General features: G+C 39.8%; 1 protein-coding gene across 1 annotated transcript in view; it reads left to right on the top strand.

The window, feature by feature from the left end:
• Positions 1 to 4,027: 4,027 nt before the first annotated feature.
• The window catches only part of LOC110450171, a 74,639-nt gene continuing 51,228 nt past the window's right edge, over positions 4,028 to 27,438 (top strand). The window contains exons 1-2 of the mRNA XM_021497453.1: positions 4,028 to 4,457; positions 11,480 to 11,779. Coding sequence (XP_021353128.1) covers positions 4,386 to 4,457; positions 11,480 to 11,779 — 372 coding nt within the window. The 5' untranslated portion in view covers positions 4,028 to 4,385. The remainder of the gene's footprint in view (positions 4,458 to 11,479; positions 11,780 to 27,438) is intronic.

Here is a 27,438-nt window from a genome sequence, read left to right as displayed (position 1 = left end):
TTTGTTCACTACCACTAACTGACATCCTCCCTTTGTCCAATGTCCCTGACTGACACCCTCCTTTGTCCACTTCCCCTCACCAACATCCTTCCTTTAACCATGCATGTGTCTACTGCCCTTCTGTCTATAACCATGTATGTGTCTACTGTCCCTCTGTCTATAACAATGTATGTGTCTACTGGCCTTCTGTCTATAACCATGTGACATCCTCCCTTTGTCCCCTGTCACTCACTGACATCCCCCCTTTGTCAACTGTCACTAACTGACATCCTCCCTGTGTCAACTGTCACTAACTGACATCCCCACTTTCTTCACTACTTGTCCAATATTCACTGACATCCTCCCGTTGTCAACGGTCACTAACTGACATCCTCCCTGTGTCAACTGTCACTAACTGACATCCCCACTTTCTTCACTACTTGTCCAATATTCACTGACATCCTCCATTTGTCCACTACCCCTCACTGACATCATCCATTTGTCCACTGCCCCTCATTGACATCCTCCCTTTGTCCCCTGTCACTCACTGACATCGTCCCTTTGTCCACTATCACTCACTGACATCCCCCCTTTGTCAACTGTCACTAACTGACATCCTCCCTGTGTCAACTGTCACTAACTGACATCCTCCCTCTCCCTTTGTCCACTTCCCCTTTGTCCGCTGTCTCTCACTGACATCCTCCTCCCTTTGTCCATTCCCCCTCACTGAAATCCTCCCTTTGTCCGCTGTCACTAACTGACATCCTCCCTTTTCCGTTTGTCCTATGTCACAAACTGACATCCTCCCTGTGTCCACTCCCTTTCACTGACATCCTCCATTTGTCCACTACCCCTCATTGACATCCTCCCTTTGTACACTTCCCTCACTGACATCCTTCCTTTGTCCACTGTCACGAACTGACATCCTCCCTGTGTCCACTCCCTTTCACTGACATCCTCCATTTGTCCACTGCCCCTCTCTGACATCCTCCCTTTTTCCACTGCCCCTCATTGACATCCTCCCTTTTCCGTTTGTCCTATGTCACAAACTGACATCCTCCCTTTGTACACTTCCCTCACTGACATCCTCTGACATCCTCCCTTTGTACACTTCCCTCACTGACATCCTTCCTTTGTCCACTGTCACGAACTGACATCCTCCCTCTCCCTTTGTCCACTCCCCTCACTTACATCATCCATTTGTCCACTACCCCTCACTGACATCCTCTGACATCCTCCCTTTGTCTGCTGTCACTCACTGACATCCTCACTTTTTCCACTACCCCTCACTGACATCATCCATTTGTCCACTACCCCTCATTGACATCCTCCCTTTTTCCAATGTCCCTGACTGACGCCCTCCTTTGTCCACTCCCTCTCATTGACATCCTCCCTTTTCCGTTTGTCCTATGTCACAAACTGACATCCTCCCTCTCCCTTTGTCCACTCCCTCTCACTGACATCCTCTCTTTTTCCACTAACCTCACTGACATCCTTCCTTTGTCCACTGTCCCTCTGTCTATATCCCTGTATTTTTCCACTATCCCTCTGTCTATAACAATGTATGTGTCTACTGTCTTTGTCCACTGTCACTATCCTCCCTTTGTCCTCTGCCCCTCACTGACATCCTCCATTTGTCCACTGCCCCTCTCTGACATCCTCCCTTTTCCGTTTGTCCTATGTCACAAACTGACATCCTCCCTTTTTCCCATGCCCCTCATTGACATCCTCCCTTTTCCGTTTGTCCTATGTCACAAACTGACATCCTCCCTGTGTCAACTGTCACTAACTGACATCCTCCCTTTGTCTGCTGTCATTCACTAACATCCTCCCTTTGTCAACTGTCACTAACTGACATCCCCACTTTCTTCACTACTTGTCCAATATTCACTGACATCCTCCCGTTGTCAACGGTCACTAACTGACATCCCCACTTTCTTCACTACTTGTCCAATATTCACTGACATCCTCCATTTGTCCACTACCCCTCACTGACATCATCCATTTGTCCACTACCCCTCACTGACATCCTTCCTTTGTCCACTGTCACATCCTCCCTTTGTACACTTCCCTCACTGACATCCTCCCTTTTCCGTTTGTCCTATGTCACAAACTGACATCCTCCCTCTCCCTTTGTCCACTACCCCTCACTGACATCCTTCCTTTGTCCACTGTCACGAACTGACATCCTCCCTGTGTCCACTCCCTTTCACTGACATCCTCCTCCCTTTGTCCACCGCCCCTCACTGCCATCCTCCCTTTGTCAACTGTCACTAACTGACATCCCCACTTTCTTCACTACTTGTCCAATATTCACTGACATCCTCCATTTGTCCACTACCCCTCATTGACATCCTCCCTTTGTCAACTGTCACTAACTGACATCCCCACTTTCTTCACTACTTGTCCAATATTCACTGACATCCTCCCTGTGTCCACTCCCTTTCACTGACATCCTCCCTCTCCCTTTGTCCACTTCCCCTCACCAACATCCTTCACTGACATCCTCCTCCCTTTGTCCCCTGTCACTCACTGACATCGTCCCTTTGTCCACTATCACTCACTGACATCCCCCCTTTGTCAACTGTCACTAACTGACATCCTCCCTGTGTCAACTGTCACTAACTGACATCCCCACTTTCTTCACTACTTGTCCAATATTCACTGACATCCTCCTCCCTTTGTCCCCTGTCACTCACTGACATCCTCTCTTTTTCCACTACCCCTCACTGACATCATCCATTTGTCCACTGCCCCTCAGTGACATCCTCCTTTTGTCCACTACCCCTCATTGACATCCTCCCTTTGTCAACTGTCACTAACTGACATCCCCACTTTCTTCACTACTTGTCCAATATTCACTGACATCCTCCCTCTCCCTTTGTCCACTTCCCCTTTGTCCGCTGTCAATAACTGGCATCCTCCCTTTGTCCACTGTCCCTCTGTCTATAACCCTGTATGTGTCTACTGTCCCTCTGTCTATAACCTTGTATTTGTCTACTGTCCCTTTGTCTATAACCCTGTATTTGTCTACTGTCCCTCTGTCTATAACCATGTATGTGTCTACTGTCCCTCTGTCTATAACCCTGTATTTGTCTACTGTCCCTNATAACTCTGTCTTTCACTGCTCCTCTTTCTCATCCTTTGTGTTCTTTCGTCATTGTGGGCGATTGGGTTGAGTGGTTAACACTCCAGCCTTCCACGCAGGCCACCGGGTTCGATCCCAGAAGTTGTCGTACACATGGATATTCAGAGAAGGTGTTTTTCTCCTGCTCACACAACTCCAACAACCCAGGTGGAGTATTAATTGGTCTGGGGTGGATGTTGCGGTATCTGTGCTGTAGCATTCAAGTGAGGTGGCACTATAAATGATGCTGTTGGAAGCACGGTCCCACTACAAACATAACACATTATATCTCCAGCACACACGCAGGCATACACACATAGGGAGATACTAGCAAGGTGACATAGGACTAGTAGTTAGCGCCTGATAAGGCAGCTCTTGCTGATTCCTCAAAAATTGTATTGATTAATGTATATGCTTATTGTATGAATTGTATATCTATGTACTGTAAAGCGCTTTATAGTGGCTTTAATTATGTTAGCTAGATAGGGCGCTATATCAAATGTTATCAAATGTTGTATATTATTGTGGGAATGTATGGTTATGAAGTACAATTAACTGTCGGTTACTGCCAAATCTCAACAATAATCAAAGAATCCTTTGTCGTTCACTATTGTTCAGTAATTGTTGATGCTTGAGATGTGTACTTATGGCTGAGTGGAATATACACACATCCCTGTGGAAATCTCCTGCGAGTACCTGCTAGAACATACAGTAATCCCATTACTGAACAACACAGTGTTGGTTCTACATTTAAAATGCCTGTTGAAAATTGTCACAAATCAGGAAAGTAAACAAATACGTAAATGACACGAAAATGAAATCCCGTCATGAAAGAGTTTGGATCAAAGATTTTGATTGAGAAGACAGTAAAACATGCGATAGTATTTAGACCTGTACAATATTGACAGAGACGTTGACAGTCAGGTCTGAGATAAGAAATTAATTTAACGTGACGACAATACGCGTGGATTACTTATATATGTGTGACTGTTGTAATGTCTTCTTACGAAATCATACATGTTTGCAGTTAAATATTTTCCTATTTAAATGGCAGTGCCAATTTTGAGGAATATATTAAGAGACCTGCTCAATTACCGTGTTGTGTGTTGTATGGTACACACACCATAAACGACGAAAGTCACAATTCAATTTGCAGACTAGAAATTTGAAATGAATTACTCCGAACATATTTTTTATGGAAATGTAATTTATTAAAGATGAAATAAGCCGATGGGATGTATTACGATGTCTGGTATACAGTTATATATAACTTACTAACATGGCAGTGGATGCCTGGAACAACCATCTATATACCATCAGGGCCAGACAGAGGCTGTTCTACAATTACCAGGTAACTATCTTATATAGGGGAATTAGCACAGGTACAGTGGCTTATATAAATACCAGGTACATGGTAACTATCTTGTATTGGGGTATTGGTACAGGTACAGGGGATTCCTACATATTACCAGGTAACTATCTTGTATTGGGGTATTGGTACTGGTACAATTACAGGGGATTCACATATATTACCAGGTAAATATTTCGTATTGGGGTAGAGGACAGGTACAGGGATTCCCTAAATTACCAGGTAAATATTTCGTATTGGGTATTGGTACAGATACAGGTATAGGGGATTCACACATATTACCAGGTAAACATATCGTATTGGGGTATAGTACAGGTACAGGAATTCCCTAAATTACAAGGTCAATATCTTGTTTTGGGGTATTGATACAGGTACAGGGGATTCCTACATATAAGGATTCCCTAAATTACCAGGTAACTATCTTGTATTGAGGTATTGGTACTGGTACGGATACAGGGGGTTCCTACATATTACCAGGTAAATATCTCGTATTGATACAGGTACAGGTACGGGTACAGGGGATTCCTACATATTACCAGGTAAATATCATGTGTTGGGGTATTGGTACAGGTACAAGGATTCCCTAAATTACCAGGTAACTATCTTGTATTGAGGTATTGGTACTGGTACAGATACAGGGGGTTCCTACATATTACCAGGTAAATATCTTGTATTGATACAGGTACAGGTACAGGGGTATAGTACAGGTACAGGAATTCCCTAAATTACAAGGTCAATATCTTGTTTTGGGGTATTGATACAGGTACAGGGGATTCCTACATATAACCAGGTAAATATCTCGTATTGATACAGGTACAGGTACGGGTACAGGGGATTCCTACATATTACCAGGTAAATATCATGTGTTGGGGTATTGGTACAGGTACAAGGATTCCCTAAATTACCAGGTAACTATCTTGTATTGAGGTATTGGTACTGGTACAGATACAGGGGGTTCCTACATATTACCAGGTAAATATCTTGTATTGATACAGGTACAGGTACAGGGGATTCTTACATATTACCAGGTCAATATCTTGTATTGATACAGGTACAAGTACAGGTACAGGGGATTCTTACATATTACTAGGTAAATATCTTGTATTGGGTATTGGTACAGTTACAGGTACATGGGATTCACACATATTACCAGGTAAATATCTTGTATTGGGGTATTGGTACAGGTACAGATACAGGGAATTCACACATATAACCAGGTAAATATCTCGTATTGATACAGGCACAGGTTCAGGTATCGGTACAGGGGGTTCCCACATATTATCAGTTAAACATGTCGTTTTGAGGTATTGGTACAGGTACAGGGGGTTCCCACATATTACCATTGGGATCGGGATTGTGCGGGGGGGGGTTTCATATGGGATTTCCTTCTAATATCAACCATCCCTTGAACTATGATTTTCTATGGCTTCCCATTGCCAGCAGTTTGAATATCTATATATATATGCCTATAAGGGTGTTTGCCCAAACAAGTAGTCCAGTACTTATACTCTAAACAATAGGGGATTGATCCTCTATTGTCTATATATTAGTAGGGGGTCCAGTCAGGTCAGTGGTCAAGGCTCACCGGACTGACTCTACCTAATCTTATTGTTCTAATGGCCCCTGTGGTGATCACCCTTTCAGTTGAGAGAGGACTATAACCTACCATCTGTTGGAATAAGGTATATAGGTAAAGTGTTATTTCTAAGGTAGAGTCCATTTCATGATAAATAAACCTGTATTTTCACCTGTGGTTTCATGTACACATGTTCACCTGGAGTTATTTATTATACCAATTAAAAAATATAAATTTCAAAGACAATAAAGCACCCTCCTTAGCATCACTTTATCAGGTGAGTAATAACAGAGACCTGAAGTTAGGTCTATGGTAATAACCAATGTTAGCATCAAAGCCTGGCCTGTACATCCTTTTTATTAGGAGTTGCCCTTGTACATACGTATGCATACTATTTCACAATTAAAGACAAACAATTAAATCATAATTCATATTTATGGCAAAATAAATCAGATTGTTTTAACCAAAAACCTACATTTTTACCATTTTTTAGAGAATTTGTTAACACTCGCTCCACTCGGCCATCATACAACATAATACTGTACGTTATAAAATATAACCTGGAATAATACCGCTAACTCAGAAAACTATTCTACGCCTCATTCGATCTGTTTGACCACGGAATTAGATCAGCCAATCTTCCCTTATTTGTTCGACTTTCCACTTGTCTGTCCGTCTATCAGCCAGTCCGGAATTTTCCGAAACGAAGTATAAACCTAACTCTTATAAAGATGTATTAATTTCTATTTGCTGTAGTTTAGTCATCACGGCCGCATGGAATTATAATATACATAGAAACTTATTAACTGGTCAGAGCTGAAAACGGTATCTACCTATTTTGTGCAACATTTTATCGCGCTTATCTCCCTTTAGTCTGGATTACGCGCCCGATACTAAAAAAAATTGAATGATACAGATTTGTGTTAGGACATTATGCGTAAGCTCGTCGGAGAAAAGTCGTATCACGAAGTTAGATAACATATCTAAGTCCATGGTTGTATGGTTTGTTTGGTGCAGGAATCATGACAGCCAAGTCAAAATCTACTGATTGTAACCCTAACATCATTTGACATGGTGTCCTTGTTTTATTTAATTATTTGTCTTACCAGCTTGCCATGGTGGATGTCCTGTATAAATAGGGCTATAACGACTACCATTTAGTCTATATCATGACTATCGAATCACAACCATTTGTAATTAACGTTCACTCCTCGGCCTTTAGCGTGATCAATATTCATTTCAATGATAGAATATTCGCTGCTAAAATACAATTTGGACGATCTAAGTGAAGACTTATTCAATCTGATATTGACAGACGAACACAGGTAACCGGCATTAGACATCAATTAGACACCAGCTGAAGTAAATGAGGGAACACACCTTTATATAAATTGCACTTCAGAACGACTTATTTCACCTCGATTACCAAGTGAATTCAGAAAGGTGAATACACATACTTAGTTGATTTTGTTCGATTAAGACAGTTGGAGAATGCTAGCTGATTATATATAAATATCAAGTTCAATACAGTATCACTGCCAGTAAGTATACCGTTGTCTACTGTCGGCCTTGATCTCCGGGTCAGAAATAGACTGATCCGATTATGGACGTTATCCTATTGTGGTACTAAAGTCATTATCAACAGACTCTTACAGTTTTTATGAAAATAAAGTTGTTTGTAACTTCGTTATGTAAAGGATCAAAGCAAGCTTTAAATAAAGTCGGCCTAATGATCAACACAGTAGTAGAAATTCTACAATATATATTTAGCTAAAATCCTCGTAATTCTATTTGGAGTCAAAACCTTGAGGCATTCAAAATATAATTCCACTGATTAAGATGTTTTTCGTGACTTCTTTTTAGTGTATTTGCATTCAGTGTGTACCGTAGACGGCAACTCAAGTATAATGATCTAATCACATGTGCAGATTATACTAAGTATTTAAATTATTTTGATAAGTTGAACCAAAGTATGGTTAATATTTTCTGGGTTTGGCTAAGTTCTAAGGTGTTCACGGGAATGTACGGGTCAAACTAACTCCGTGGTGCTATTGTCACTCGTCACTGACAGCTTCTGAATTCTTTATCATTATCGCGGGAAGTGACGTCACATACTTGGGAGTACTTGAATGGCGGCCATGATGCAAATGTCAATATTTAGGACATATTGAGTCATACTTGATGTATGGCTGTTAAGATGGCAACAACGCCTGTTGCTACTACGTTATGTGAAATAACGTATGATTCTGATCATAGGCTTACGCCATATCGGTACCAATATTGGCATTCAGCGCCGAAAACAAGCGTTAATTTTAGTGAGAGAGACGCGGATCAAACAGAGAGCAACTCTGCAATCTCTGGATGTCAATCACCGGATTGGAGCAATGCTTTCAGTTTACCGTCTTCATCTTGTACAGGCTCTTATCTGGAGTATCTTCGTACACTCTATGAATGTAAGAGTTCTTGTTCATCGAAATCGTCGAAATCATCGAAAACACAAAGAGTGAGTACAGTAGACTAGCCTGGTAGATTTTACGATTTTTAAAAATTAAATTTACTGTGGTTAAATAGAGAAAATACAAGGCAATACTACTCTGCTGTAGTTAAACTGTAATCACATTTTGCTTGAAAAAGGATACTTGTCAACCTCGGAGTAATGTTTTTTTTCTACCTAAATTTTATAACAGCATGTTCCAGCATTAGTTTGGGAAAATAATGCATTATTTTGGTTGGAATTGGGAAGAAATTCTTCATCTTTGCTTCCTTTTGGGAATATAAAACACCCTTTTGGGAATATAAAACACCCTTTTGCTATGGGAAGCAGCCTGAATTCAGTTGTAATTTAAAAACTAGCTAGGCATACAAATAAATCACTGATCAGGTGACCAATTTCTGAGCCCTTAATTTTTAATTCTTCCAGTATTATACAGATACAGACTTTTGCATTTTATTGTAGAAAATGTTAGCAGTTTCAAACATCAAAATTATTTTGCAAACTGGTTTTTTTCCTTGATACATTTTTTTTATGGGCCATATAAAAAAATGTATCGAGGAAAAAAAAGAAGTTTGCAACATCATTTTGATTTTTGAAACTGCTACACTTTTCTACAATAAAATGCAAAATTCTGTATAATACTGGAAGATCTCGATTAAGTGTATGATAGCATAATTTCAGGGTTGGAGGAGTGCACTTCGATTTTAAATTATTGAGGATAGTAATAGAGTGTTAAAAGTTTTGAAGTTACATGTGTTGACCAAAGCTTCTGGGAGGTTGTTGCAATCAGCAGAGGTATATGGAAAAAAAGAGCTCATAAAAAGTCAGTTTACACTAAAACTGCCCATTTTTTTTTACAGTTATTTGCTTGGGTCTGATTGGTTGTTGTGGTCAAGACTTGATCTACAGGTATAGAAGTGACGGGCTGATGATCGATTATATAATTCGAAAATCTATCAGTTTTCCCTTTCCGGTTCGGATTATTGATTACAAATTCCATGATTGATATAATCAGTTCATCATTGAAATCAAAGTATTTAAAATGTCTTACATGTAAAGTATGCTTTGAAAGTCATATATTCTTAAGATTTATACTATATGATTGATAAAAATTCATAAAAGTTGCTTGATATCCATTCATTATAAAAGAACAAAACCTAATGAACAACTCTGTCTATTGATGTTATAGTAGTGTTCTCATATTATTTGGGTATTCAGTCCCAAGAAATTACATTTAGTGATTTTTCAATCGATCATCAATTGATTTACTACTTCCTATTACAAACCGATTATGATTTTAATCTGATTGGCCATCACTAAGGTATAGCCATTAGCCCCTACATAATTTTATAAAAGAGGACAAGTTGATGGTCCAGTTTGCGATCCCTGAGTGATGGTAGTTTGAGGGTATCCGGCATTGATGTCACGCTGCTTTCTCTCTGGAAATCAGATGTTATGAACTGGGCAGCATGACATATCTTTTCCAAAGAATAGATGCATGTTGTTATGCTGGGACAGATCCCATATTGTTGAGCTGTTTTCCAAGACAGATCTTATTAGCGACTTAAGCTTGTGAGCTGTTAACATTAGTGACAAAGCGGACACTGTCGGAGATTTCATCATAACAACCCGAGCCTGGAATTAGCTTTATTTGTGATGGTACAGATATGAGCATCCCATTTCATGGAGTTGCGAATGACAACCCGTAAGTATGGATTCACTTCCAGTCCTTCCAGTATGTGGTATCAAGGTGTTCTAAGGTGACCTGGATCGTGAAGTTTGGAGATGTAACATCATGTTCTGCCACGTTGAATGACACCCCCCATTTATTAGCCCATGCTGATGCTCTTGCAGACATATGATTGGGCGGTATAACAAATGGTAATTTTCAGCAAAAAGATGTACAGTAGATGTTACACAAGCAAATCATTGATATATCAAGGAAAAGTATGGTCGCAGTACTGTCCCTTGGTTTACTCCTGGCTAAACTTCCACTGGTGTTGACTGGCTGTCTTGGTAATCAAAGGCTAAGACTTTGATTCATTGTTGGATGTTGGGATTCACTCCACAGTTCTCTAATTTGTAGAGGTAATAGCTACATTAACTAAGAATAAAAAAGGAAATTCCCTGAAAAACTTGTTGGAAGGCTGTCATACTTTTTTTGAGTTGCTTGTAGAATAGCCAGGCCACACGACAGTCATTTGATTTTGATTTTGTTGAGAAGATGACCAGGAAGCTCAATTGATAGAGTTTCTGTCTAGAGTTTGGAGGTTACCGGGTTCAAATCCTGTTCTGGCCATGCAGTTCTCTTTCTACTTTTACAAAATTGGGGAGCAGGCCAACCCACGTGTTATGGATTGACAAGAAACAAAGGAGCAATGTAGCAGAACTGGACTTGGTCCATTGTTGGCCACTAGGTAGCTTTAATATAATTGGTAGAGTGTTTGTCTAGAGTTTGGAGGGTCCTGGATTCAAATCCTGGCCTGGCTGTGCCTTTCTCTTTCTCCTATTACATAATGTTGATTTAGACATATTCAGAAATAATAGCCGGTTGATGGTAATGAATAGCAAGTTACTAAGGCTGGCAACTGGCTTTTAATGACAATGCTGGTAGCGAGTCATTTCATATCCTATTTTGAAAAGCAGCGAATCATTAAATAACATTAGTGAGTCAATGAATCAAATGAGTAAAATTGAAAAAAGAACATTTGGCTCATGATTCACAGATAAGTTAAACAGTATTGTCGTGTAACCGGTCTATATAATTTAAATCCTCTGTCATCACAGTTAAAAAGTCGTATTAGTTATTATACTTGTTACATATAGCAGAACTTTGACATGACGATACTGATTGCATAACACTTGAAATATGTGATAAAAAACTTGTTATTGATTCAAGAGTGGTACTTCTAGAGAGGATGTTTATACTTCCAGGGTAACTATAGGACCAGCACTGGCCACTATTCTACAAGGTCCTCCTACAACCCCACACAAGTCTCCCCAAGAGTCTACCCTGCAGCCTACGGACATGCTGACAATCGCCCCAAAACTGCCTCCATACCACCAACACAGCCCTTGGTACCCCAGCAACAGTATTCCCTCCCCATCCTGCATCATGGCCGCGCTTGGGGGCTGGGGGAGGAGGAGGGGCACGAGGACGGGGAGGGGGACAACAGACCAGATGACCGACTTGTATGGGTTGATGCCCTTGGTAAATGGATACCAGAATACCAGGTAAGGTTTTGTACACCTTTCTAGGGCTGTGTTTAATAAAAAAAAACAGAAAGGCTTGCCACAGAAAAATCAATGTATCATTCAAACCTTGTTAATCTGGACTCAGTTGACCTGGGCCGTCCTTAAAAACATGTTTGTTTTCCGTTTCCCTACTCATATGTTTTTCAGCTGGTAGGTAGGTAGGGATTTTTTGTTATTTTTTAGAAATCTCAATATTTCTTTATAAAACCCCTAAGTTTAAGTGATTTCAGAAGAAAACATATTTACCAAAAGATCCCCCAAAATGTTCTGAGTAGAAACAGTTTTTTAAGGATGACTCTGGGATAAACATTCATTCTTTGGAAAACATTTTCACATCAGTAATACAATTATTATTCTCTTTATTTCCTCCTTTAAGAAGATTTTACAAACAGAATATTTACCAAAAGATCCCCCAAAATGTTCTGAGTAGGTGCCATTCTAGTGAGTCGGTTGGGAAAGTGCAAACAAACAGTTTTTTAAGGATGACTCGGGGATAAACATTCATTCTTTGGAAAACATTTTCACATCAGTAATACAATTATTATTCTCTTTATTTCCTCCTTTAAGAAGATTTTACAAACAGAATAATGTAGTATAATTAGTTAACACAATAAGAATAGGTTTATCAATTTGAGTATGTGCAGTTTACAAAAGAATACATAATTATTACTGTTAAGAATGAAAGAAGTATAGGTATGCTTTCTTTTAGACATAAATTCTGTGTTTCTCATTAAATGATATACACGAAAGTATTGAATAATCATTCGAAGTATACATTAAGCATTTTTGAAATATGGTTGACTGATGCCATATGAAAATCTGTTAACTCTAATGTATTCAGTTCATACGTTATATTGCCATCAATCAGTAGGTGAAACAATTCAAAGTCTGAATGAGAGTGTAAATATACACTAAACATAAGTTCACATGTTATAATGACTTGACACCATAACTGATATTCAAGATTAAGTTTACAAGGTAATTTTCCAAAACAAAGTAGATTAAAAAAAATATATAACACTCTACTGACTTGGATGTTTTTTTTATATATTCCTTTCCAAAGATTTTTGAGACATTAAATCATGGGTAACACTGGAAGGTTGAAACAACAATGCAGACAATACAATCTGCAGATGTAATTTGTATGTTAGAATCTCCTATTGTTATGATATGTACATGATTTGACAATGTATACAAAGATGAATCCTATTATAAATGTTCATGTGGAATAACTTCTGTTTGTTGTCAATAATTTTTTTTAAATGTAGCAATGGATGAAAATAAAACAGATTTAAATGGTGTGTTGTTATAAGTTCTACATTTGTATGCATAAAACTGTCTATGGGTATGCAAAATGTTAAAAAAAAGTGATGGTTTGGTCCGCTCCTCACTAGGTACAGTATATATATACAAGGGGTGTAAAAGTGATGGTTTGGTCCACACCTCACTAGGTATAGTATATACAAGGGGTGTAAAAGTCGTGGTTTGGTCTGTTCCTCACTAGGTATAGTATATACAAGGGGTGTAAAAGTCGTGGTTTGGTCTGTTCCTCACTAGGTATAGTATATACAAGGGGTGTAAAGTGATGGTTTGGTCCACACCTCACTAGGTATATGATATACAAGGGGTGTAAAAGTGATGGTTTGGTCTGTACTCACTAGGTATAGTATATACAAGGGGTGTAAAAGTGATGGGTTGGTCCACACCTCACTAGGTATAGGATATACAAGTTGTGTAAAAGTGATGGTTTGGTCTGTTTCTCACTAGGTATAGTATATATACAAGGGGTGTAAAAGAGATGATTTGGTCTGTTCCTCACTAGGTATAGGATGTACAAGGGGTGTAAAAGTGATGGTTTGGGCTGTTCCTCACTAGGTATAGGATGTACAAGGGGTGTAAAAGTGATGGTTTGGTCTGTTCCTCAGGTATAGGATATACAAGGGGTGTAAACGTGATGGTTTGGTCTGTTCCTCACTAGGTATAGTATATACAAGGGGTGTAAGAGTGATGGTTTGGTCCACACCTCACTAGGTATAGAATATACAAGGGGTGTAAAAGTGATGGTTTGGTCCTCACCTCACTAGGTATAGGATATACAAGGGGTGTAAACGTGATGGTTTGGTCTGTTCCTCACTAGGTATAGGATGTACAAGGGGTGTAAAAGTGATGGTTTGGGCTGTTCCTCACTAGGTATAGGATGTACAAGGGGTGTAAAAGTGATGGTTTGGTCTGTACTCACTAGGTATAGTATATACAAGGGGTGTAAAGTGATGGTTTGGTCCACACCTCACTAGGTATATGATATACAAGGGGTGTAAAAGTGATGGTTTGGTCCGCACCTCACTAGGTATAGTATATACAAGGGGTATAAAAGGGATGGTTTGGTCCACACCTCACTAGGTATAGTATGTACAAGGGGTATAAAAGTGATGGTTTGGTCCACACCTCACTAGGGATATGATATACAAGGGGCGTAAAAGTGATGGTTTGGTCCACACCTCACTAGGGATATGATATACAAGGGGCGTAAAAGTGATGGTTTGGTCCACACCTCACTAGGGATATGATATACAAGGGGCGTAAAAGTGATGGTTTGGTCCACACCTCACTAGGGATATGATATACAAGGGGCGTAAAAGTGATGGTTTGGTCCACACCTCACTAGGTATAAGTATATACAAGGGGTGTAAAAGTCGTGGTTTGGTCTGTTCCTCACTAGGTATAGTATATACAAGGGGTGTAAGAGTGATGGTTTGGTCCACACCTCACTAGGTATAAGTATATACAAGGGGTGTAAAAGTCGTGGTTTGGTCTGTTCCTCACTAGGTATAGTATATACAAGGGGTGTAAGAGTGATGGTTTGGTCCACACCTCACTAGGTATAGAATATACAAGGGGTGTAAAAGTGATGGTTTGGTCCGCACCTCACTAGGTATAGTATATACAAGGGGTATAAAAGTGATGGTTTGGTCTGTTCCTCACTAGGTATAGGATATACAAGGGGTGTAAAAGTGATGGTTTGGTCTGTTTCTCACTAGGTATAGTATATATACAAGGGGTGTAAAAGTGATGGTTTGGTCTGTTCCTCACTAGGGATAGGATGTACAAGGGGGGTAAAAGTGATGGTTTGGTCCACACCTCACTAGGTATAGTATGTACAAGGGGTGTAAAAGTGATGGGTTTGTTTGCTGTGTTTCTCATTACTAGGTATAGGATATACAAGGGGTGTAAAAGTGATGGTTTTGTCTACACCTCACTAGATATAGTATATACAAGGGGTGTAAAAGTGATGGGTTTGTTTGCTGTGTTTCTCATTACTAGGTATAGGATATACAAGGGGTGTAAAAGTGATGGGTTGGTCCACACCTCACTAGGTATAGGATATACAAGGGGTGTAAAAGTGATGGTTTGGTCCACACCTCACTAGGTATAGTATATACAAGGGGTGTAAAAGTGATGGGTTTGTTTGCTGTGTTTCTCATTATTCATGGATATACCTGATCTGATTATATTGCACATTGTGGCAGGTTTTATTAAAATTTGTAATAAATGACTTTGTGATTAAAATGCCATAGCTGTGTGGATGGATGTCCATTTCATTTTGTAATTATATATATAACCTACCTGCATTAAACATTCTCGCCAAGGCTATATAAAACCAGCTTATCTGCTGTGTATGTGGTCAGCAGGCCTTGCCTAAGTGTACTTTAAGCTGTGTATATTAATATCTTTCTATAGAACTGCATGGTAATGGTGGGATAATAACTTGTTTATAAATCTGTCAACTAGGTTTTATTGATATTGCTGACCCCTCAAAGTAGAGAATAATTGCTCGAAGTACTTGTAAACTCAAGGTTGTTATGACACCCAATCCTTAAATCTCTCTCTTTTTTTAATAAAAAAAGTTGCATGAAAATTGTCGTTTTACTCAAATAAATGCTACGAATCTTGATTATGTGATAAAAAGGATCTTGCACTCATTTTCATTTCATACGAATTTTTCATTTTAGCTCGCCAGAGGCTTGCTAAATTAAATAATTCTTAGACTTGTTTCATAAATCTCATATGAAATGGAAACTCATGTAAGATCCTATATGTACCATGTACATTTCGGTGAGATATACAGGTCCTTGCAATTGCTACCTTAAGTGGTATTGTTAACTCCAATTACCTTCTTCAGTGGTACAAAGCACTTAGGTGGTAACCGCTTACAATGGACAGCTTTAAAGGGTTGGAAATGACCTAAGATGTAATGGCTGTGGGTCATGTAAATGTGGTTTCCAGAGTTCATCTCGACTACTGTTTCAAGAAAGGACATCAATGTTAGCATACATCATAGTATGTGTCACATTCTAAAATGAGGTCACTGTGACTTCAATTTGGCCTTTGACCTTTCCATATCATATAGATCAGCTGCTGTTTTGTGAATGACATCAAACTTAATATAGTTATATTATGAAATGGGAAGGCAGTGTGTTGCATCCTAGGAGGTCACTGTACCTTAATTTGACCTTTGAACTTGACCTCAAGTACTTCAATAATGGCATTTCTCAGGTGTAGTTTCATAAATTGGTATCAAACTTTGTATATGAGTACAGCATGGAAAGGCTTTGGGTGACATCCAAATTCTAGGTCACTGTTACCTTAATTTGACCTTGACCTAAAGTACTATATTAATGATTTTCAGAGCATTTCTCAGCCGCCGTGTCATGAATGGACTTTTGTATATAGGTACATCATAAGAAAGCAATGTATTGTGTCTTAAAATGAGGTGATGGTGACCTCAATTTGACGTTTGACTTTGACCTCAAGTACTAAAACATCAAACTTTGAATATAGGTACAATATTGGAAAGTGGTGTGTCACATCCTGAAATAGGTCACTGTGACATCAGATTGATCTTTTAGGTTACCTCAAAAAATATGTGTAATACAGACTGTTTCTGCAGCACATCTCAGCTACTGTTTTAATTGGCTTCAAACTTTGTAGACATGCCGTAGTGGGGGTATCGGTAAAGCCCAAACTTCAAGCAATCTTTCAAGGATTTCCCAATTTTTATTTTTTCATCTGTACATGAACACAAGCATCACCACAACAAGATAATGTCAGAATATACCAAAGCATCTGAAGTTATAGTGTTAATAACGATAATGTAAGAGGAATTGAAAAAATAGGGTAGAAAAATCTTCTTTTCTGGAAGTGTATGTTGGGACAGAAATGGTAGAATGAACAGACTGAAGAGACTATAGATGAAAGTCAGTAATAGAGTAATCTGTTCTTGTTTTATGACATCAATACAATAATGTGCAGTGTTTTTTACTTCTGTTGCCAGTCAGTCAGAATCACAGCTCGGTGCTCAACAAAGCCTTGTAATAAAGTACTAAACTTTCTAATCTGTTGCTCCTAACATGCTGTGTTACAAAGATTTGATGATAATATATTCAGGCAAGTGATATTTCATTGGGGACGAGTACATTCCAGAGGGTCGATCACTTTCTATGTGGATGAGTACTAGTACTTTAAAGTTTTCCCCACCACAGTTATCTATCCTGTGAGAAATAGGACCAGAGAATTCTGATTGGATAATCATAATTTCTTTATAAAGCTGTTGTCAGTTAATCAGGAGTTGACATTACACCTTTATATTATAACCTTTGACCTCAGGTTATCCAATAACCGATGACAGATAAATGGAAACCATTTACCACTTAAAATCATGTTGAGTGATTATTTTCAATTAGCCATGAACCTTTTACAGATCGGGGTAAAAAATACATTTATTATTATGATATGCAAGAAGTTACCTGTTGGTAATTGGTGAAGTAAATGGAGATCAAAGAGGTTTGCAAAAGAAAATTACTTGTATTTAATTTATTGAATGGTATATCATCCCAACAAACAGAATCATAGTTCAGGCCGACCACGCAGACTTGGAGACCTTCTCTTCAATTCGCACATGAATTTTTAATTAAACAGGCTGAGGGGCCATTTAAGAAAGTCAACAGATTTTAACAAAACTAAAGTGCTGTAATGAAACCAGAATTAAAGACAAACATTGACTGTGAACTCATGTATTCATGTGGACAGCAGATCCTCAATGTGTCGGCTGGTTAGTTTAGTAATCTTTGTTCTTACATACAAAATTAATTCTCTTCATGGTTAGCTTCTAGAAAGGACAAGAAAAATACAACACCTGTTCTGTGTTGAAATAAAAATAGAATATATTTACTCCACTAGAAATAACTTGCCTGCATATCTCTTCATATTGAAAGCTTAACTGTATCTAAGGTAAGATTACTGATAAGTAAAAGTTTGGAGGGTTTTGTAATAACCTTTTCTTCCTCCTTGAAAAAAAGTTAATATCCATTATCACCTTAAATGTGTGGAGATTTTACGTTAATCCTTAAAGATGAAACGTCGCACATAAAATTTCCTACTTATTTACTGAATGACTTATTGACTACGTAAAAACATTCAACGTTTTGTAGAACAGAAATCATATTGACACTAGCACTTGGTAACTAGGTGTCCTTTAAATTTTCTGGAGAGGTAAATGTCTAAATGGTACATTTTGAATGCTTAAGACTTATCAAAAGCCATTCCACTTTATTTCCGTAAAAGAAGTGATAAGTTAGTTTATAATGTTGTAAGTAATTAAAATTTGATATCATAAAACTATTTTGTAATAAACATTACTGGTAAGTCTATAATGTGATTATGTTCATTCATTATTCCTCTTAAGATGTCAGTTGATTTAAATTTTATGGTGGGATTGCTGAGCTACCAGGCTTAAACAGCTGTTACTACCTCCTTCAATCACGCGGCCTGTTTGCTCAACATACAGGTGACAATAACATTTTGTCTTGAAACACAAACAAAACTCCAATAAGAAAAAGGAAATTAAATGTATACTTTAAATTAGCCCTTTTCGGCACATGTAAATAAAATTTTGGAGTTCTTAGTATTGAGTTAATTGTATAGAGATTGTTTATTCTCCACCGTCTCTTTGAACCCTTCGACATGACATCATTCACATGTTGACAAAATTCATGAGATTTTTAGATGAACTGTTCTAGGTTATGGGTTGTCAGGCAAAAGAGGGTGGGAACCTGTGAAATATATTGAGTGACAGCTGCAATAATGTCCACGATCCTCGCATGGTAGCGATGATAAATGACCCTATAGTTCTGTCACCCACCCCATGGGCAGGATTTCTTGGCATTGGACGGGAGATTATTGACACTTTTGTCATGAAATTCATTTGTTGATTACTTCATAGACTTTCTACATCCCAGAGAAAGTCAATACAGACCAAATAGACTTTTAATGCGCATCGCCACTCAGGCTAGGTTGTCCAATTTGGGAACACGCGTGTGACATCCTTCACTATCTCCTGGAAACGAGATCTCGCACCTCCATGAGAAAGTTGTCTATTATCAGGACAGATTTACTTTTCAATGGGATGAACTCACAGCTAGTATTTCTATTGAACGTCTGAAAGGAAAAAATTGAAAGAATAAGTTTCATTTGGGTAGGTACATGTGTATGTAAAGGCTTGAATACACATGGAATCTTGAATAATTCAATCAAAAACAAACACAGTGTCGGACGGGGCCGGTGTGCTTGTGGAGTGTCGAATGTTTGGAAACGTTTGCCTGTTTTAAAACCACAAGTTTGGATTAACAAGTGTATGAAGACTGTGTGGTAAATGAACTGATTTGGTTTGATTTGAACCAATTAAGAATTTTATCATAAAAAGTATATGGACTAATTGGAGGAAAACTGCTTCTTACTGATGGGACAGGTTTTGGTGATTGTAATAGACACTTACTGAAATGTAATTTATTTTTTAAAGTTTCTTTCTGATTTAATTCTGATTATAAAACGTTTCAACACATGGCAGCTTGGATTTCAACATTTAAATGGGTGGTGGAGAAATTTCAAGATCCTAAGATGTTGTGTTAAAACCTATAAAATGACAAGATGGAACTTTCATAACCAAGCTTACTGCTACTCTGAGTGTTTTTACCATTAAGTCTAATGCAATGATCAATTAAAAGAATGAGTTTTTATTGACTTATTTGAAAACAAGTGATCTGGAAGTATTTGCTACAAATGTTACAATCTATTACCTACAATTTGGTGGACATTTGTTTTCGCGTGTGTACCACCCTATAAGCTACGATGATGAAACAGCTGCGGTCGCCAGGGCGTCTCCAGTCTCAAATTCAGCCGTCCCGCCACCTCACTCTGGACATCTCCATCACAGGCTCTCAGATGACAACACCGCGGTCAGTCGCCGAAACCGAGGATCGGAATGTAGATGCGGTAATGCGATCTAACATGGTCATCATGCCAACCCTGATATCCTATGCTTCAGGTCTGCGCGAAGTTGTGCCAGAGAGCATGTTCCACAATTTCTTCAAATTGGAGATTGGTCAGGCTCCATGTAGCTATCACAACCGTCTCCCGCCTGTCATCCCAGCTGCGGTAATCTCTCTCACATATATGCTTGGTAGTGTACATGTGCCTCACGTATATATACAGTACTTAGTACTAGTTGTTACTTACAGTTACATATATGCTTGGTAGTGTACATGTGCCTCACATATTATATATACAGTATAGTACTAGTTGTTACTTACAGTTACATGCACCAGTACATGTTTATTTATTGTAGCCTTAATGATAATGACAGGGTTTAGAGATGCTGATGATTCTAGATTGGGTACAGTTTGGGGAGGTCTCTTGGACATCACTGCAAACAGCACTGCTATACAATATATAGTGTTCTATCCATACTTTGTTGAACAGTTATTGAATGAGGCACTATCTCTTGATTATCATATAAGTTGTATATATATCTGTTTTTTAGACAATGGATCACTGTACTGCCTGATGATTTACATGATGTAACACAGGAAACTGATGTGCTCACTAGGCCACCTGTAGTTTGTAACGACTAACATTACTATAGAGCAGGTTTGAATCAGTTAGTTTTAGTGGGATAGCTGTGACTAATTAACTTTGGTCCATGGTGTTCACTTTTTGAAGTATTGCTACAGAGTTATTGTGTCTCCCCTTCGAATGAAGGGTGACATGTTGTTTTGGTACTTAGTTTTTTGGTTTTTCTAATAACTTCTTGTCCGGGTCATTACTTTTAAATCATTTAAGATATCATGATAAATTTGGCACTTTACTATTGTCATTCACAGACAATGTGCAGTGCACTGTCATTAAGTCACTGTGACCTTAACCTCATCATTATGACTGGTCTAAGGTCAAGGTCACTTTATCAAAGTTGGTAACCTTAGTTTTGGGTCCTTGTATACCAGGCAGGATACCTACCCCAACCCCTGTCACAAAATTAGTGCCTGTAGGAATTGTGCTGGTAGAGCCCTTTTCACATTCTGTCTGTAGGGTGTTCAGCATTGGGATAGGTGATTAGGGTAACAAGGTTTATTAATAGTGTGTGTTTTAAGTGAGAGTTGAAAGGGTTAGTTTGTGTTATAATAATAAAACTTAATTAAGTTTGCTAAGATTGACAAAGAGATGATTTATTGTATAAACTTTATTTGTGTATTGCTGGAGGCCAGTGTTAACAGGGGTTTGCTTAACATTATTTGTAGTACAGGGGTCAACATAAATGTATCAAGTCTGTGTAACTGGGGTCAGTATGAGACAACATTTATTTAACCCTGGAAGTCTGCCTCTGTGTAGAAAATATTGTGTCTATGGGTGCCAGGTTTAATTTCCTTGTGTCTCCACACCATGTCTGTTCTTGCATTGACCCCTTCCTTTTCCTGGTTTGACCCAAGCACTCCCCCTTTACCCCTTCAACCCTGTGACCCTACAAGCTGTATTGTGTCCCATATCTTCATTTGTTTTACTAGGGTCATACAGGTTGTATCAACATTGCAGTATTTACCAAGATGTTCAGTTGTTACATTTTATTTGTACAGCCAATAGAAAGAATGTCTCTCTGTAATAAAGTTATCTCACACATAAAAAGTCCGGTATGTGAACAGTTTTCTCTTTATATAATTGTGAAATACAATCTCCTTCATTGTAGAGCTTGATTTGAATACCTGAACAAGACATGATTGTTCTATGACATCATTGTCACTGTCAGTCAAATTCTCTATCCAAGATTGAGGAATTCTTTACATGTTAGTTTTTCTCAGAGTAATTTATATTTTTTATAGTGACGAATAGTTATTAAATACATCTCTCTTGACTTCCTGTTGGAAATTTTACCAGTTTATGTATCAGTTAACATTTAACTTAATATTTAGTTTAAAATGTATGATTATGAAATATTGAAATTTTGTACTTTGGTTTTTACAGAGTGAAAACAATATTTCACAATACCCATATATTGCTATGTTTATGACTGTTAAATGGAGAATTTGAAAAGTAGTCTTCGATGTATATCAGACAAAAGTAATTTTGTGTTCGTAATTGTCGAGATGTTAGTGAATATGGGTGGATTGGTAGCTGGGGATGGATTGGTAGCTGGGTTAGGGATTGGTCACTGGGGGTAGGGATTGTTCACTGGGGGTAGGGATTGGTCACTGGGGGTAGGGGGATGGTAGCTGGGGGTAGGGGTTTGTAGCTGGCGGGAGGGATTGGTAGCTGGGTGTTGATTGGTAGCTGGGGGCAGGGATTGGTAGCTTAAATGGATTGGTAGCTGGGGTAGGGGTTGGGCACAGGGGGGTAATTGGTAGATGGGGGAGGGATTGGTCACTGGGGGAAGGGATTGGTAACTGGGGGTAGGGATTAGTAGCTGGGTGTGGAGTTATAGTTGAAATGAATTGATAGCTGGGGGTAGGGATTTGTCACTGGGGGTAGGGATTGTTCACGGGGGGTAGGGGTTGGTAGGTTGGGGTAGGGATTTGTAGCTTAAATGGTTTGGTAGCTTGGGTAGAGATTGGTAGTTAAATGGATTGGTAGCAGGGGTAGGGATTAGTATCTTGAGGGGGTAGGGATTTGTAGCTTAAATGGTTTGGTAGCTTGGGTAGAGATTGGTAGTTAAATGGATTGGTAGCATGGGTAGGGATTAGTATCTTGAGGGGGTAGGGATTTGTAGCTGACGGTAGGGATTGGTAGCTGGAGTGGATTGGTAGCTGGGGTAGGGGTTGGGCACAGGGGGGTAATTGGTAGATGGGGGAGGGATTGGTCACTCGGGGCAGGGCTTGGTCACTGGGGGTAGGGATTAGTAGCTGGGGATGGGATTGGGAGCTGGGGGTAGGGATTGGGAGCTGGGGGTAGGACTTGGTCACTGGGGGTAGGGTTTGGTAGCGTGGGTTGGGATTGGTAGCCGGGTGTAGAGATTAGTAGCTGGGGGAAGGGATTGGTAGCTGGGTGTTGATTGGTAGCTGGGGGCAGGGATTGGTAGCTTAAATGGATTGGTAGCTGGGGTAGGGATTGGTCAGTGGGGGTAGGGATTGGTCACTGAGGGTAGGGATTGGTAGTTGGGTTAGGGATTGGTAGCTGGGGCTGGGGTTGGTAGCTGGGGGTAGGGTTTGGTAGCGTGGGTTGGGATTGGTAGCCGGGTGTAGAGATTAGTAGCTGGGGGAAGGGATTGGTAACTGGGGGTAGGGATTAGTAGCTGGGTGTGGAGTTATAGTTGAAATGAATTGATAGCTGGGGGTAGGGATTGTTCACTGGGGGTAGGGGTTGGTAGCTGGGTGTTGATTGGTAGCTGGGGGCAGGGATTGGTAGCTTAAATGGATTGGTAGCTGGGGTAGGGATTGGTCACAGGGGGTTAATTGGTAGATGGGGGAGGGATTGGTCACTGGGGGAAGGGATTGGTAACTGGGGGTGGGATTGGTAGTTGGGGGAAGGGATTAGTAGCTGGGTGTGGAGTTATAGTTGAAATGAATTGATATCTGGGGGTAGGGATTGGTAGGTGGTGTGGATTGGTAGCGGGGGTAGGGATTGGTTACTGGGGGTAGGGATTGGTAACTGGGGGTAGGGATTAGTAGCTGGGTGTGGAATTATAGTTGAAATGAATTTATAGCTGGGGGCAGGGATTGGTAGCTTAAATGGATTGGTAGCTGGGGTAGGGATTTGTAGCTGGGGGTAGGGATTGGTTACTGGGGGTAGGGATTGGTTACTGGGGGTAGGGATTGGTTACTGGGGGTAGGGATTGTTCACGGGGGGTAGGGATTGGTAGCGGGGGATGGATTGGTAGCTGGGGATGGATTGGTAGGTGGGGTAGGGATTGGTCACTGGGGTAGGGGGTGGTAGCTTGGTTAGGGATTGGTAGCTGGGGGTGGGGATTAGTAGCTGGGGGTGGAATTATAGTTGAAATGATTTGATAGCGGGGGGTAGGGATTGGTAGCGTGGGTTGGGCTTGGTAGCTGGGTGTAGGGATTAGTAACTGGGGGTGGGATTGGTAGTTGGGGGTAGGGATTTGTAGCTTAAATGGTTTGGTAGCTTGGGTAGAGATTGGTAGTTAAATGGATTGGTAGCAGGGGTAGGGATTAGTATCTTGAGGGGGTAGGGATTTGTAGCTGACGGTAGGGATTGGTAGCTGTAGTGGATTGGTAGCTGGGGTAGGGATTTGTAGCTGGCGGGAGGGATTGGTAGCTGGCGGTAGGGATTGGTATCGGGTGTGGGTTGGTAGCTGGGGTAGGGATTTGTAGCTGGGGGTAGGGATTGGTAGCTGGCGATAGGGATTAGTAACTGGGGATGGGATTGGTAGTTGGGGGTAGGGATTAGTAGCTGGGTGTGGAATTATAGTTGAAATGAATTGATAGCTGGGGGTAGGGATTGGTAGCTTAAATGGATTGGTAGCTGGGGGTAGGGATTTGTAGCTTAAATGGTTTGGTAGCTTGGGTAGGGATTGGTAGTTAAATGGATTGGTAGCAGGGGTAGGGATTAGTATCTTGAGTGGATTGATAGCTTGGGAAGGATTAGTAGCGCAAGTGGATTGGTAGATAGGGGATAATTGGTAACTGGAGTGGATTTGTAACTCAGAGTAGGGATTGGTAGCTGGGGATTGATTGGTAGCTGGGTTAGGGATTGGTCACTGGGTGTTCTAAAAGGGATAGATAGGTAGTTGGGGGGGGGGGGGGGGGGGTATATTGCTTGACATTAAGAGGAGGCTAAAATAATGAGCATATTGGTAGTTAGAGGAGAATTATTTGCATAAAGTTATGAAAGTAAAAAAACAACAACATCTAGGTATTTGTTAATTTAGGTTTAAAAAACTCTCCCATCTAATGAGTTAAAACTTGTGAAACCGCAGATCTTACAGATATATGGAATTTTCATACATTTGATAAACATTTTTGAAAGGATGACTTAAGTAAGATTTGAAGAGTATTTAGGGTCTCAATCTTGTACTGTAATGATTTAATGAATAAGCAGTCTTTTATCAGGGCCGCAGAAATGGACTGTTTAGATCCCAGGGACAGCAGTAACTAGACTGTTTAGACCTTAGTACAGTAGTATTGGACTGTTTAGACCTTAGTACAGTAGTACTGGACTGTTTAGACCTTACTACAGTAGTACTGGACTGTTGAGACCTAAGTACAGTAGTACTGGACTGTTTAGACCTTAGTACAGTAGTACTGGACTATTTAGACCTTAGTACAGTAGTACTGGACTATTTAGACATTACTACAGTAGTACTGGACTATTTAGACCTTAGTACAGTAGAACTGGACTATTTAGACCTTACTACAGTAGTACTGGACTGTTTAGACCTAAGTACAGTAGTACTGGACTGTTTAGACCTTACTACAATAGAACTGGACTATTTAGACCTTAGTACAGTAGTACTGGACTATTTAGACATTACTACAGTAGTACTGGACTGTTTAGACCTTAGTACAGTAGGACTGGACTGTTTAGACCTTACTACAGTAGTACTGGACTGTTTAGACCTTAGTACAGTAGTACTTGACTGTTTAGACCTTAGTACAGTAGTACTGGACTATTTAGACCTTAGTACAGTAGGTTTCGAGTCACGGCACAGCACTGTGTTAGTACTGGACTATTTAGACCTTAATACAGTAGTACTGGACTATTTAGACCTTAGTACAGTAGGACTGGACTGTTTAGACCTTAGTACAGTAGTACTGGACTGTTTAGACCTAAGCATAGCAGTACTATCTGTTTAGATCTTACATAGTACTGGACTGTTTAGACCTTACATAGTATTGGACTGTTTAGACCTTACATAGTATTGGACTGTTTAGACCTTACATAGTATAGGACTACTCTGATAAAAGAATGCGTCCAGTTTTGCTGCCCTTATAAAAGACTGCTGTACAAATGTCTAAAACTCTCAAATCAAGTTAGACAATACTCATAAACCTATAATCCTACCTCAGTGCATTTATGATTTGGTGATATGTACCACAGATCTTTGTGGAATACTTTCTGACCTGAGGTTCCTATTGCACTACAATTGTAAACAGTGTGTACTCTGCCCCTAATTGTAAAGGGATTACATGGATCATTTGATTAATTTTAATGACATTCGTGTCAAAATTAGGGATAAACCAGCTTAATGATTACATTTTACTTTGGTATAACAATAAAAGATCAATGAGTCAAAAGAGTAAAGTATTAGTAGGTATGTTGGTGCCACACTGTTGTTTAACGTATACTGCCTTGACGAACCGTAGGATTTGTGTACCAGTGACTGGTCATCCATTCTTGTCACTATCACATGGTTCAAAACTTACACTGGCAGGCACTCTAAATGTACTATAAGTAAACTAATCCCTGTCATTCTCAGACCAGTACAACAGATAATATGTCAGTTGTCCTTGTTTTGATCTCATTATGCCCCCACAACAACTGTCTGTCTCGGCATTTTAATTTGGGATTTCAATGGAGTTATGTCCCTTTGTGCAAAATACTTGTCCGTTAATTTGAGGTTTTTGAAGTAAAACCAATTTTCATGATGTAATACTTACCATAACTTTAGTATGCATATACAATACCTACACCCATCTTTGTAGCCCAAAAACAAAAGATTCAAATATCCCTACCTCCCTACCGTGACGTAACCTCTATCTCGATGACAGAGCCACGGAGTGATCTCCCTTCCTCAAACCCCCTTTTATGGAGCCTAAAGGCAGCCAGGATGAGGAGGCAAGGGGAGGAATACAGGGTGGGACTCCATAAAGTTATGGTAAGTATTACATCATGAAAATTGGTTTTACTTCAAAAACCTCAATTTCATTTCAGTAATAATTACCATAACTTTAGTATGCGAATTCGTCTTACCGTAGTGGAGGCTTCGAATCCAGGCAGACCAGGCTGACGGAACAAACTCGAGACATGCTCAAGGTAGGGAAAAGGTTCAAGGAACCCCCCTAATAAAGCCCCGAAAGTAATTAAAAAATGGAAAACCTCCCCGTGAAACGAGCAGGTGTACCACCGTGGTGCCTGATAGCATACTATTTAAAATCACTGAATTACTGTGGAGGAACAGCCACAGACTGTGCAACCACCACCGGTCCAAGGGAATACAATCCATCAGAATGAGAGGCCAAGGACCGGAGATAAAAATCCGTGAAGGTAGTCTGTCCGCGCCAGAAAGCTGCGGACATGACCTCCTGAAAGGGGGACCCATTGAGGAGGGCCCATGACGCAGCAAGGGCCCTGATCTCATG

The sequence above is a fragment of the Mizuhopecten yessoensis genome, unplaced genomic scaffold (assembly GCF_002113885.1).
Source record: "Mizuhopecten yessoensis strain PY_sf001 unplaced genomic scaffold, ASM211388v2 scaffold5061, whole genome shotgun sequence".
NCBI classification, from domain to species: Eukaryota; Metazoa; Mollusca; class Bivalvia; order Pectinida; family Pectinidae; genus Mizuhopecten; species Mizuhopecten yessoensis.
This window is presented reverse-complemented; position numbering and strand designations above follow the sequence as displayed.